The sequence below is a fragment of the Ruditapes philippinarum genome, unplaced genomic scaffold (assembly GCF_026571515.1).
Source record: "Ruditapes philippinarum isolate M1 unplaced genomic scaffold, ASM2657151v2 ctg4684_1_1_1_1, whole genome shotgun sequence".
Classification (NCBI taxonomy): domain Eukaryota; kingdom Metazoa; phylum Mollusca; class Bivalvia; order Venerida; family Veneridae; genus Ruditapes; species Ruditapes philippinarum.
In genome coordinates this window covers 57,848-70,768 of record NW_026862246.1, presented here as the reverse complement: position 1 = coordinate 70,768, position 12,921 = coordinate 57,848, and the positions used below count along the sequence as shown (strand labels likewise).

General features: G+C 34.0%; 1 protein-coding gene across 4 annotated transcripts in view; it reads left to right on the top strand.

Moving 5' to 3' along the window:
* The first annotated feature begins 1,542 nt into the window (after window positions 1–1,542).
* The window catches only part of LOC132718416 (trafficking protein particle complex subunit 8-like), a 35,733-nt gene continuing 24,354 nt past the window's right edge, over window positions 1,543–12,921 (top strand). For 2 of the 4 annotated variants that reach the window (XM_060702113.1, XM_060702110.1), the window contains exons 1-11: window positions 1,543–1,787; window positions 2,957–3,157; window positions 3,902–3,991; window positions 4,579–4,753; window positions 5,196–5,358; window positions 6,301–6,336; window positions 9,001–9,127; window positions 9,748–10,061; window positions 10,573–10,682; window positions 12,181–12,331; window positions 12,654–12,757. In XM_060702113.1, the coding sequence (XP_060558096.1) occupies window positions 1,631–1,787; window positions 2,957–3,157; window positions 3,902–3,991; window positions 4,579–4,753; window positions 5,196–5,358; window positions 6,301–6,336; window positions 9,001–9,127; window positions 9,748–10,061; window positions 10,573–10,682; window positions 12,181–12,331; window positions 12,654–12,757 (1,628 nt within the window). In that variant the 5' untranslated portion in view covers window positions 1,543–1,630. The remainder of the gene's footprint in view (window positions 1,788–2,956; window positions 3,158–3,901; window positions 3,992–4,578; window positions 4,754–5,195; window positions 5,359–6,300; window positions 6,337–9,000; window positions 9,128–9,747; window positions 10,062–10,572; window positions 10,683–12,180; window positions 12,332–12,653; window positions 12,758–12,921) is intronic. The other 2 variants (XM_060702112.1, XM_060702111.1) reach the window with 2 other exon arrangements.

Sequence of the window (12,921 nt, the reverse complement as noted above, 5' to 3'; positions counted from 1 at the left end):
AACATTTGATTGGTTTCATATATGTATGCCATTTGTTTTATCTTGTATTCTATATTGGTTGATATGTACATATATGTTATTGAGACTTAAATAAATAAATAAATAAATAAATACATGTATATAGAGAAAAATGATATTTTGCCGTGAACTTGCTATTCATTTATGTATGCAATGTTTATACATTGTATAAAATCATGTCGACCTTTTAATTAAGTAAAAAAAACTGCTGACCAATTAAATATCAATTCAAATAGATTTAAGCCGTAAAAGTCTTCTTATTCAATATGGTCAGCAAATTTAACGCTCTTTACATTCAGGCTAGAAAATGATGACCAGTTAAATATATAGTAGAATCTGCTGACCAGTTAGACATACAGTGAAAATGCTGATTAGTTAGATATATAGAGAAAAATATATTTTGCCGTGAAATTGTTATTAATTTTGTAATGTCTGCAAGTTTAATATATTGTATAAAATCATGTCGACCATTGAAATAAGTAAAAAACTGCTGACCGATTAAACATTAATTCAAATTGATTTTAAAGCCGTAAAACTCTTCTTATTCTATATGGTCAGCAAATTTAATGCTCTCTACATTCAGACGAGAAAATGCAGACCAGTTAAACAGATAGAGAAATTTATATTTTGCCGTGAAATTGCTATTCATATTTTAATCTATGCCAAGTTTATATATTATATAAAATCATTTACTTTAGTAAAAAAAAAAACAACAAAAAAACTGCCGACCAATTAATTAATTAAATATTAATTCGAATTGATTTAACCGTAAAACCAAAAAAAACCCCAAAAAACAGCATGCATGAATACTCTGTTATATTGCAAGCAAGTTATTGGAATAGATCGACATGAAATGGTACACTTGAGACTTTTATTACAGAGGGATAAAAAGCTCTAAAAATATAGCACTGTGGTGGATCGAGTTCCTTTTAAATAATACACTAATATAAAAGATCCTGTAACACAATTATTTTATGATTTTATATCATACATATAATGCTCAAATGAAGACTTATCAATATTGTAAGTTCCAAAAAGCATTATTTGTAAAACTATTACCGAATTTACATTTCATGTTTATAAAGGTAGGTAATTAGAAATTTATTTTCTCTAAAGTTTAAGTCACTGTGTTTAATAAGAAATGAATTCCTAATTGTAATGATTACATATACTGGGGATAAATATTTGTAGTACATATTTTACATATTCTTCGATGTTTGAAAATTGTTTTAGAAGCATGCACGTACATAATTGTATTGAATTTCACTTAAGTGTGGTAATTTTAACGATCATACAGGATCTTTAATTTAAAAAAAATTAAAACACTTCCTCCGTAAAAATCTTAAATGAGTTACAGTCTCACTTAAAAAAATATTATCTAGGCTCCTATATCAAAAAATATTTTCTTAAGTTTCCGAGTAATTTCGTCTTCTTTTAATAAAAAAAGCAGTGTTTGATGACCAGATTCCGTTTTATTTTTTAATTTAGCCTAATCCCAAACCACCCCATTTCCGGAACATGCGTATTCGTGAACAGGAAGTGAAAGTTGATTGCCAAATTTTGACAGTTCTATGATGCATTTCTTAAATCAATACACGCCTCAAGTTTGAATATGGCACAGCATAAGCAAACAGCTCATGAATTTATTCAAAGCACATTCAGTCCACAAATAGCCGTGCTGTGCAGTAATGATGCAGAGTTGTTATGTCAGAAAAACAACCTGTCATTTGTCCAACTCGTTCAGCCTTTTTGTAGACTGAAGACAGAGGGTAAGCTGAACCAGTACACATGTATTGATCTCTGTTATTTTATATTGCTGTCGAAGAAATTTTCAGTCGTACAGATAAGCTGTATAGTTATGCAATTAAGATTTCTGAAAACCCATTTATTCATAAAAAGTTACAAATACACACAGAGCCTTGAAAATGTAAAATAAATTATGATTTACGCAAATAATTTCACTTATTTCTTGTACAAAATGCATATCATCCTAGTCGCAGAGGAAGAGTGGTGTCGGAGCAATGCATTGAACTCTTTTTTTAGGTTAAACGTTCGGATCCCTCTAGTTCTCTTTGACTTTAATAAAGGGGGCGTCCGTGGCCGAGTGGTTAAGGTCGTTGACTTCAAACTACTTGCCCCTCACCGCTGTGGGTTCAAATCCCTACAGGGACTTTGGATTCTTTCATGAGAGGAAGCTATCCAGCTAGCTTACGGAACGTTGGTGGTTCTACTCAGGTGCCCGTTCTTGCCTGAAATAATGCACGGAAGGGCACCTGAGGTCTCCACCAGTAAAGCTGGAACGTCGTGATATGACCTATACTGTGTCGATGTGACGTAAAACCCTAAAACAAACAAACAAACTTTAACAAAGCCATATTCGTGCAATCACTGTTGGCCGATCACTGTTTATGATATCCAGGAAGCATTCAACTGGCATGACTTAAAGCACATGACTTTGGGTTTGAAATTAATGGGATAACAAAACAATGTAGCGATAACTTTGCTGAGGAATGTTGACTATCGTAATTAAGCAGTAAGAGAAAAAATAATGTCAGATAGAAGCCTCTAAATCTAAATCTGTTGATGATGGGGGTGTCGAACATCTTGACTAAACTTTTAAACATTTTATTTTCACCTGATTATCTTCAAAAATGCAATATATTACACTTACAATTATTATGGTACATGTATGTCACTCAGCTATATGATGTTATGTTCTGCTGATTTTTATCCATAAAATTTAATGCATCCATTGTTGAAATAAATAACAGCATAGTTAACACCCAGCTGATTTTGTGTGTTTTATATGACACAGTGACATGACGATTTGCATTTGTGAGATTTTCTCTTTTTAATCATTTAATGAAATAGAATTTTAAGTTATTTTATTCAGCAAACAAATTAACATTGAAATATTATTTAATGTGATTTTATTCAGCACACATAAAAGATCCGAACAATGTACAGCATAATGTACAACATCTGCGGATCAGCATGGTGGACATGAACTGTCAGATACCCCCAGCTGCAGCAGCCAAGAAGTTAATGAATGATGCCGTAAATAGTGAACAACAAGTGATGGCAGAGGGATCTAGAGGAAACGTTATATCAGTGGGAGATTATGACCTTCAGCTGAGCTGTATGAAGCTATTTATTTTTTCTCTAAAGGGTTTGAAATTGTTCTTTGTCCAATGGAATTGGAGTATTTCAAAAAAAAATTCTAAGCCATTTACTTTGGTAAATGCACTTTAAATAATCAGTCAATTAAATCAACTGTTTATGAAAATGATTTCCAAAACTATATTGGTAGGTGTTTGTAAGCATTTACAATATTAAATTGATTGAGTGGCTTTAAATGCTTTCTAAAGAACACAAAACTAGACCCAAGTTTCAAATTTTAGTAGTTCAATTAGACTGGCTATCAAAGAAAATATAAGAACTGAATGAAGATAGGATTGGCATTCTCTGATATTTTATCTATAATACTTTAGCAAAGATTCTTTAAATTCAACATTAATTTAAAATGTTATATAAACAAAGTACCCGTTAGCCTTAATTTGGCTAGCATATTACAGAAATTTCTACCAGTTCAAAGTCAATGAGACAGTCTTTTTCCTTTAGTGTAGAGGGCTATGTACTGCAAAATTTGCAAAGGCATGAATAGGATCATTCTACAAATTATTAACTTCATTCATTACATGTTATTGATTTACCATATGTCCGTGTACATGTATATTTAAACCATAGTTTTAGAATAGTGTCAGAATTTTGTAGTCAGTATTAATTGAATCTTTATTTGTAAATAATTTTGCCTATATTTTATCAATGTCATTGACATTTTGAAACCAGTGTTATGATGTAATCTTTATCTATTTGTTAACAGCTTCCACACCATGGTTTGAAGCTTACAGAGAGTGTTTCCTACAGACTTTACCACCATCTGATCATGAGTTCCTCAAACATTGTCTAGCTTGTATCCTTATAGTAGATTAACAATCATATAAAATGATGAAGTTCCATGTCATTTCGATTATATTAGGTTAGGCTGAAGCTAACAAAATGGAAATTATCCTGTCCTGTAAAAATCTTAAAAATCATGCTGTCATCCCATAAATTTCAATTTACATAGTACTGTTTTATTTATCCTCTAATTAAAGGGAAGGGAAACTGTAAAGTTTCATGCTCAACAAATGGCTGGATTCTGGCATGGTTTAATCGCATGCAGCAAGTAATTTATGGATTGTATGCAGCATCATGCTGCATACAATCCATAAATTACTTATCAGAAGTGTAAACACTCAGCCATGCCACCACTTTAATGACAATTATTGTGATTACTGTTTCTGGGAAACTGCTGAAAAACTGGTCAAGCAAGTCTGTTATTTTTGTAAGGGTAGAAGTTTGTCTGGTCAGTATTAAGAACAAATAGCTGTAATCTCATTTCCCAATAATTGACTGACATGTTCATATTTTGTTTGACTGTAGTTTTGAAAATTTTACATATCCTGCAATTAGGTTTTTATTTTGTTTAATACATTTCTCCTTAACACAATGCACCAGGTATATTTGTTGTGTCTTCCAACCACACAGACCCTCTGGCTATGTTACAAACATTGTCGAGTAGCCAACAACAACAGCAGTCGCAGTTCCCGAACAAACTGCCACACTGGTTCTGTCCAAACATTCTCAAATATTATGTTCTTGTTCATGACGTAGTGGAAGCAGAGGCCTCTAAGTAAGTTTTCTTGTATTATAAGATGCTCTTTTTCTAATTATTTTAAATTATAGTAATTATAGTCGACTGTAAAAGCCTTAGCCGCAGAGGGTTTGAATCCCGACAGAGACTTAAGATTCTTACAAGTGATGAAGCTATCCAGCTAGCTGATGAAACATCAGTGGTTTTACTCAGGTGCCTATTCGTGCCTGAAATAATGCACAGAAGATTTCCATCTACATGTACATACTTTATACATATGACATACATAATATTTCAACCGCTTCTACAGTATATTTTAAGAAATTTAACTAAGTATATAAATTTTCTTCAAATTTTCACAACAGAGGATGTTTACTTAATTTCTGTCTTATGCTTTTGTATACATGTATGTTCATGTAATTAAAGGATTGGAGGAAGGCTATTTTTCATAACTATTGTTTCTTTTGCATGTACTTTCTAGGGCTGAAGCAGTTTACCAAAGTATGAAGTCATCATTCGGTCATCAAAGCTGCCATTTGTTACAGATCAATTCTCGTTCATTAACGACGGTCGAAACAATGAAGATGGACACGAGTCTGCCAGATCCATGGGGACAGTTTCTAAATAAACCTATAGATGTAGGGGTACGTTTTGACAGTGTTACAAATATAGCTACCCATGTTACTTCTTGTATCTAGCAAACATAAGAGTAATAATTTTATTTGCCAATGAATGTCTTATCAGACCAAGTAGAAAAAGCAGGAAAGGGAATCTTTCTTCTTGTTCAGAAACTTGCGATACAAAAAGTTAGTGGGTATGCCACTTTGATCATCTTGCGGTTATTGATTAATAAAGTGACGACTAATAGATGCTTTATTGTTAAGGAACTAGCAAAGTGATGCTGCTTTAACGACCCTGTTAGCAAAATTAATCTGATTTGAATAATTGATGCGAATTGTGGATTGTGTATATAACAAAATATTGATGTATGCTTAGTGGGCATGGTATGAAAGAATTTGTTTTAAAATGACATATAACATAATTATGCTTTGGCAAATACCTTCCATGTTTAAAGATATGAAATCTAACAAAATTTTCTGTAACTGACTGAATTTTATCCTTTAAATACTATATCTGGAATGGTCACAGTTTTAATATTTGTTGCAAAGAAACCTGTCAAACACATGTTGCAGATGTAATAAATTGTGCTAACTAATGAAATGTAGAAATAACAAATCACTTGTGTTTTGAGCTGGAATTATAACATAGGCTTTTGTAGGCATGGGAAGATATTTCTAGCAGAGCTTTGTTACTAGTTGTATTATCAGCATTACTAACTTTTTAGTGGCAATAACTACATATACTTACCGTTATGCAACCAGTTTTGAGACGGACCAGCTTGCCCTTCTGTGTAGTATGAGTGAACACAATTCCAGTTATTATATATTCATTGGATGTCATAAACTTCACAACAGGTAGTTTTGAATTAAATGTCATACAAATTCAATTGTGGATGGATGGGAAGGTTTGCATTTAAAGCTTTTAGGTCTGTACTAACAAGGTGTTGTGATTTTAATTCTTTACAGAAAAAGCCTCAAAAGGCTAAATATTTTATACCTTGGGTAAGTGTTGGTGTGACGGTTTTAGAATTTTCTTCTTTGCATTGAGTAAGCATGCATTTTAGGGCTAGAATTTTGCTTCTTATGACTCACAATTGTTTTCAAGCTTGAAGGGTTTTTTTTTTTTTTGGCAAAAAAAAACAAAAAAAAAAAGTTCAACATGGCATCAGTTTTACTTCTGAAGTTTTTGTTGTTACATGTACATTGTATATGAAATAAAACTGCTACAGGTTACATTTTTATTTCACTTAAACCTTGCAAGTGTTCAATTTTAGCCCTACTATTCATTTTTCCATACATGAAGCAAATTTTAACATTGTTAAGTATTTCAGCTTTTCATATTTCTATGTACATTTTTTATTTTCTTTTTCTTTTATACATTACATGTGTGATTTGCATGTACAGTTGTAACTCTTTTTTTGTTTCCGATTTTTGTATGCTTATCTATTTGAGGGATTCACATGGTATTTTTTTATCTTTTCTTTTTAAAGAGCAGTCTAACGTGGGCAGTCCTTTTTGGATGGGGGGGGGGGAATGGGGCAAAACTTTTATGTTGAAGTATATCATGCAGCTGCCGGTGTGTCCTTTCCTTTCTTGATTCTATTCTTTATCGTACTTAGTACTACTTACTAACCATTTTTCCAGGGATATTCAGTAACAACTTATAGACTGATATTTTACATATATAATGTCCGTCCATGCTTCACTTACCTTTGGATTAGGTTTCAGACTGGTTTAAATAAGTTCAAGGTCACCGAGATGAAAAATTGAAATTTCTTCAGACTTCTTTTCTGTATAAAGTAACACCATGTGGAAAGCTTTGATCAAAGGGAAGGTAGGGAGTGTCCCAGCAGTGTTTAAAATATTTTTTTCTATTATCTTAATAACATGTAAAAGTAATACTGGATCTTTCTTAAAATTCTTTTAATAGCTTACTAAAATTCCTTGAGACATAATTATGAACTTTATTGTACAACATGGCATAAGTACAAATGTATTGATATGGCCAGTTATATATTAATAATGCCTTGTTTGGGCCTCTGTGGACAAGTGGCTAAAATCGCTGACTCTTTACCACTGGCCCTAACTGTTGTTGGTTCAAATCCCTTCAGGGACGTAATATTATTTGTGCAGGAGTTTTCCAGCCAGTTTAAGAAAAGGTTGGTGGTTCTACTCTGATGCCTACTCTTCATGCCTGAAATAATGTACAGAAGCGCACCTGAGTTCTTTTCTCAGAAAGTCGCCATACAATCATAACAGTGTTGGTGTGACTTCAGACCCAACCAGAAAGTAAAAAAGCAAGCATTGTAAATGAAATGTCAAATTAAAAAAAAATAATGAGGGAACTGGGGGTGGCAAAGGAATGAGGAGATAAAAGTATTTATTATTTATTGTGAGCAAGACCAAAACACTGCTTTTTATATTGTGTTCTATCTCGTAATTTTATTTTTTCATGTAAATCTAGTAGGACAGTAATATACAGTACTATATGGAATTACCTAAAAAATATTTTATCAGTTACTATTTAAATTTTGGAAGATTCCAGATAACAAACAGATTTGGATTCATGAGTGGTATTTTGTATGTCATAAGTACAATTTCATAGAGGAAGTGGTCAAGAGGTTTATTATGTCTCCCCCACCTCGGGGGGAGACATATTGTTTTTGCCCTGTCCGTCAGTCCGTCAGTCCGTCCGTCAGTCCGTCAGTCCGTCCATTCTTCGTTTCCGGACGATAACTAGAGTTCCTTTTGACCTACAGCCCTCAAACTTCATAGGATGATTGGTCTTATAGAGCTGATGATCCCTATTGTTTTTGGGGTCAGTAGGTCAAAGGTCAAGGTCACACTGACCGTTGGTCAATTTCTCGTTTCCGGATGATAACTAGAGTTCCTTTAGACCTACAGACCTCAAACTTCATAGGATGATTGGTCTTATTGAGCAGATGATCCCTATTGTTTTTGGGGTCAGTAGTTCAAAGGTCAAGGTCACAGTGACCGTTGGTCAATTTCTCGTTTCCGGATGATAACTAGAGTTCCTTTTGACCTACAGCCCTCAAACTTCATAGGATGATTGGTCTTATAGAGCAGATGATCCCTATTGTTTTTGGGGTCAGTAGGTCAAAGGTCAAGGTCACAGTGACCGTTGGTCAATTTCTCATTTCCGGATGATAACTAGAGTTCCTTTTGACCTACAACCCTCAAACTTCATAGGATGATTGGTCTTATTAATCAAATGATCCCTATTGTTTTAATGGTCAGTAGGTCAAAGGTCAAGGTCACAGCGACCGTTGGTTAATTTCTCCTTTCCGGATGATAACTAGAGTTCCTTTAGACCTACAACCCTCAAACTTCATAGGATGATTGGTCTTATTGAGCAGATGATCCCTCTTGTTTATGGGGTCAGTAGGTCAAAGGTTAAGGTCACAGTGACCATTGGTCATTTTCTCATTTCCGGATTTCTCCAGTTCCATTCCTGTTTCCATTCACAGTTATTCTCAGCAGTGGGGGAGACATGCGCTTTTTTACAAAAGCATCCTCTAGTTATATAGTAACATTTTTTTTTAGTTTTTAGTAAATGAGAATAATGATTGGAGCATCCATTCATTGCAACCTGTATTATCATTTACACATAATTATTATGTTACAGATTTTTTTTTTCATTCATAGGAAGGTGTTGATTACGATGCCGGGGGCAGCAGTGGTGCCGATGATTCCATGTTCCCAACAAGGCTGGACGAAGGTGCACCGGAAACAAACAACCATGTTCTAGACACAAACTCCCACTCTGATGAAGGTAGGAAGTTAAAATGTCTTCTTTTATTTACTAATTTATCAAAATGTGATTTCATGGGATCTCAATTACCCAATGGTTAAGATCACACTGACTTCACATCACTTGCCCTTCAGTGGAAGCTTCACCATTGTGGCTATGAGTCAAACTAGGTACATTGACTTATTTTCATGTGCCAGAGCTATCCAGTTTGCTTAAGGAAAAAATATGTTTTGCTCAGGTGACTGCCTTTGTATTATTTTCAGTGCAGGGTCTTTCTTCACAAGTAAACTTGCCTTGTGACCTTTACAGTTTCAGGTGGACTCTTTCTATAAATTACTTGTCCATCAATATCTTAGCTTATGGGAGATTAGTTGATTTGTTCTAAGAATATTGCAAAGGTGGGTATTTCAGTGTGTTTTTTTTTCAATGAATGGGACTGGAAACTTATTGTATGATTTTAGCCATTTAAAAAAGAGAAAGGGGATTGAAAAATGCATTTAGCTCGGGTTTTGAAACATCTGGGGATTGAAATATACATTTAAATTTTATAGAGGGTTTTGAAAATACATGTACATATAAAAAACCACCTAAGACAGCTGACATTGGAACAGCAAATAGTTTGTGAAATATATATCTTACAGGTATAGATGGTCTAGGTTCAGTGACTAACTCAGTTATGGACCATCCCTTGGCCTTGTCAGATGAGAGCCCGCTACAGAGCCCGACCTTGGAATACAGCTCGGACTACCAGGGCTCCACTAGCAGTCTCAACAGCGTTCAGTCAGCCATGTCAAAATCATCCTCATTTAATATGCAAAACAAAGGTCAATTTCCAGGACACGGAATGTGTCTCACTGCCAGTGATCAAGATCGCATTAGGATATTTATACACGAGTTTGCCGTGCGAGCTCTGATACCCTGGGCGGAGCGACAGATGAGAACTTTGAATGACATGGTAAGAAATTTTTTTAAGGGCTTGTTCCCTTTTAAGCAATTGAATTATTTGAACAACTCATTGTTTTGAATTGACTCATTTACATGCTTTCTCATGTTAGACTCAGTAATTCAGATTTCCAAAACAGAAGTATGGTTGTCTCTGTGTCAAAGCAATTCCATTTTAAATGGAATTAATGGAAGAAAAAAGAAATAGAATAGTTATTTGTACCTTTGTAAATCCTTTCGATGTACAGAGAATTTTTAGAACAGAAGCAGTTGGTCAATTTCAAAGATTTTATCTTATAGGAGCTTTTATCATAAAGAATATTTTTTTTATCAATATGAGAAAAAAAAAAACTGATCAATTTATATTAAGGCTGATATTAACAAAACTAATATCAGAGTAAAACTTAGCTGCCCTGCACTTCTTATGACGGGGGATATAGATTTTGAGTTGACATATTTCTTGTTAAAAATAATTTTATTTGTAGCTTGAGCTTATAACACTTACACTTACTTATATTTTACAGCTCATGTCAAGAACTGGCTTGAGGAAGTCACTGTTTGGAACAGCAAAGAAGTTGTTCGGAGGAAATCCAAGTAAAACTAGCCAAGCAGCTAACACAGCCACTACAGTAGTGTAAGTATCATTCTGCAAGTAATATCATATTGCTTTGTATGGTGCGTCCGTGGCCAAGTCGTTGACTTTAAGCCATTTGACCGTCACTGCTGTGGGTTTGAATTCCGGCAGGGACTTCTGATTTTTAGCTCGACTATTCGATAAGAATAAGTAGAGCTATTGCAGTCACCCGAGCGTCGGCGTCGGCGTAACCACTTATGTTAAAGTTTTTGTAATAGTTTAAATATTTTCAAAGTCCATTGACATATGGCTTTGAAACTTTGCACACTTGTTCACCATCATGACCCCAACCTGTAGACAGGAGGAGGTAACTCTATCAAGCATTTTGACAGAATTATGCCCCTTTTTCAACTTAGAATTTACGTTAAAGTTTTTGTAATAGTTCAAATATTTTCAAAGTCAATTGACATATGGCTTTGAAACTTTGCACACTTGTTCACCATCATGACCCCAACCTGTAGACAGGAGGAGGTAACTCTATCAAGCATTTTGACAGAATTATGCCCCTTTTTCGACTTAGAATTTACGTTAAAGTTTTTGTAATAGTTCAAATATTTTCAAAGTCCATTGACATATGGCTTTGAAACTTTGCACACTTGTTCACCATCATGACCCCAACCTGTAAACAGGAGGAGGTAACTCTATCAAGCATTTTGACAGAATTATGCCCCTTTTTCGACTTAGAATTTACGGTAAAGTTTTTGTAATAGTTCAAATATTTTCAAAGTCCATTGACATATGGCTTTGAAACTTTGCACACTTGTTCACCATCATGACCCCAACCTGTACACAGGAGGAGGTAACTGTATCAAGCATTTTTTTTACTATCAAGCACTAAGAATAGTCGAGCATTGCTGTCCTACCGACAGCTCTTGTTTTATATGAGAAAGCTATCCAGCAGGCTTATAAAAAATTAGTGGTTCTACTCAGGTGCCTATTCGTACAATAATATACAGAAGGTCTTTCTCCACCAGTAAAGCTGTAAAATCCTATGTTGGTGTGATGTAAAACCAAACCAAAAAGATAGTGCTTTGCATGTTGCTTTAGAACTGTGTTTAAATCTTTCATCCATTGATAGCTCATGGGTTTCTGTAGTGGAGTGGTAATGGTCATTGACTTTGAAATATTTGCTCTTTACTGCTTTGGACTTGGATGCCATTAAGGACTTAGATAGTTTTTCATGTGAGGAAGCTATATAGCAAGTTTGATGCTGATGCCTGAAATGCTCTACAGAACAGTAACCTACAGATATATACTCAAGGTGTATAACGGAAATGTCACTGCCAACTTTTAAACACTGTGTACTTGGGTTCTGGTATAGTGGAGATCTCTTATGAGCTACAATTGTATGACATCAATATATTCAGTAAAAATTGCAAATCTGGTTTGAACATCTGTGATAAGTGAAACCTGCAAATATGGTTTGAACAATATTGTACTTTGTGATACAGAATACAGAAATAAAATACTTAATCTTGACTTTTTTCAAATTTATCAGGTATTCCAAAGATGCACCAGAGTTGCAGATGAGGAGATTGGCCGACATAGCATTCCTGTTTCAGCTTTACGACTTCGCCTACCAGACGTATCACACTGCTAAACGAGATTTTAATAACGATAACGCTTGGCTACATTTTGCTGGAGCTCTGGTAAGCTTGTCTGATTTATTCTTATTTCATTACATATTTTCTTTAATAGTTTATTTTCTTTGATTTATTTGATTTAATAACTTATTTTCTTTGATTTATTAGTATTTATAAAAAAAATGTTTTTATTTATTAGTATTCACAACTTTTTTCTTTGATTTATAGTATTCATAACCTATTTTCTTTGATTTATTAGTATTCTTACTTGTTTTTAGAAGAAAAACATTTCATGTTGCTATTAATGAGATGTTATTTGATTATAAGATTATATGTTCTTTCTGTATAGCTTATATAAAACTCAGATGAATTTATTCAACTATTTCAGGAAATGGCTTCGCTTGCAATATTCATGCAAGGTAGTCAGGGTCAAAGGGCATATCCTGATCATTACATGGAGTCGGCCATTACTACATATTTACAGTCATGCAAGTAAGTTCACTAAAAATAAGGATCAGTTTCTGGTGTTTTATGTGGAGAACAGGTGTGAGTATTACTATTATTTAGGGGCACCTTTTTGACAGTGTGAACATTAAACAAGATTGTTGACTTGGAATCACTTTCACTGACAATTGTATACTCAAATGTCTTAAGTA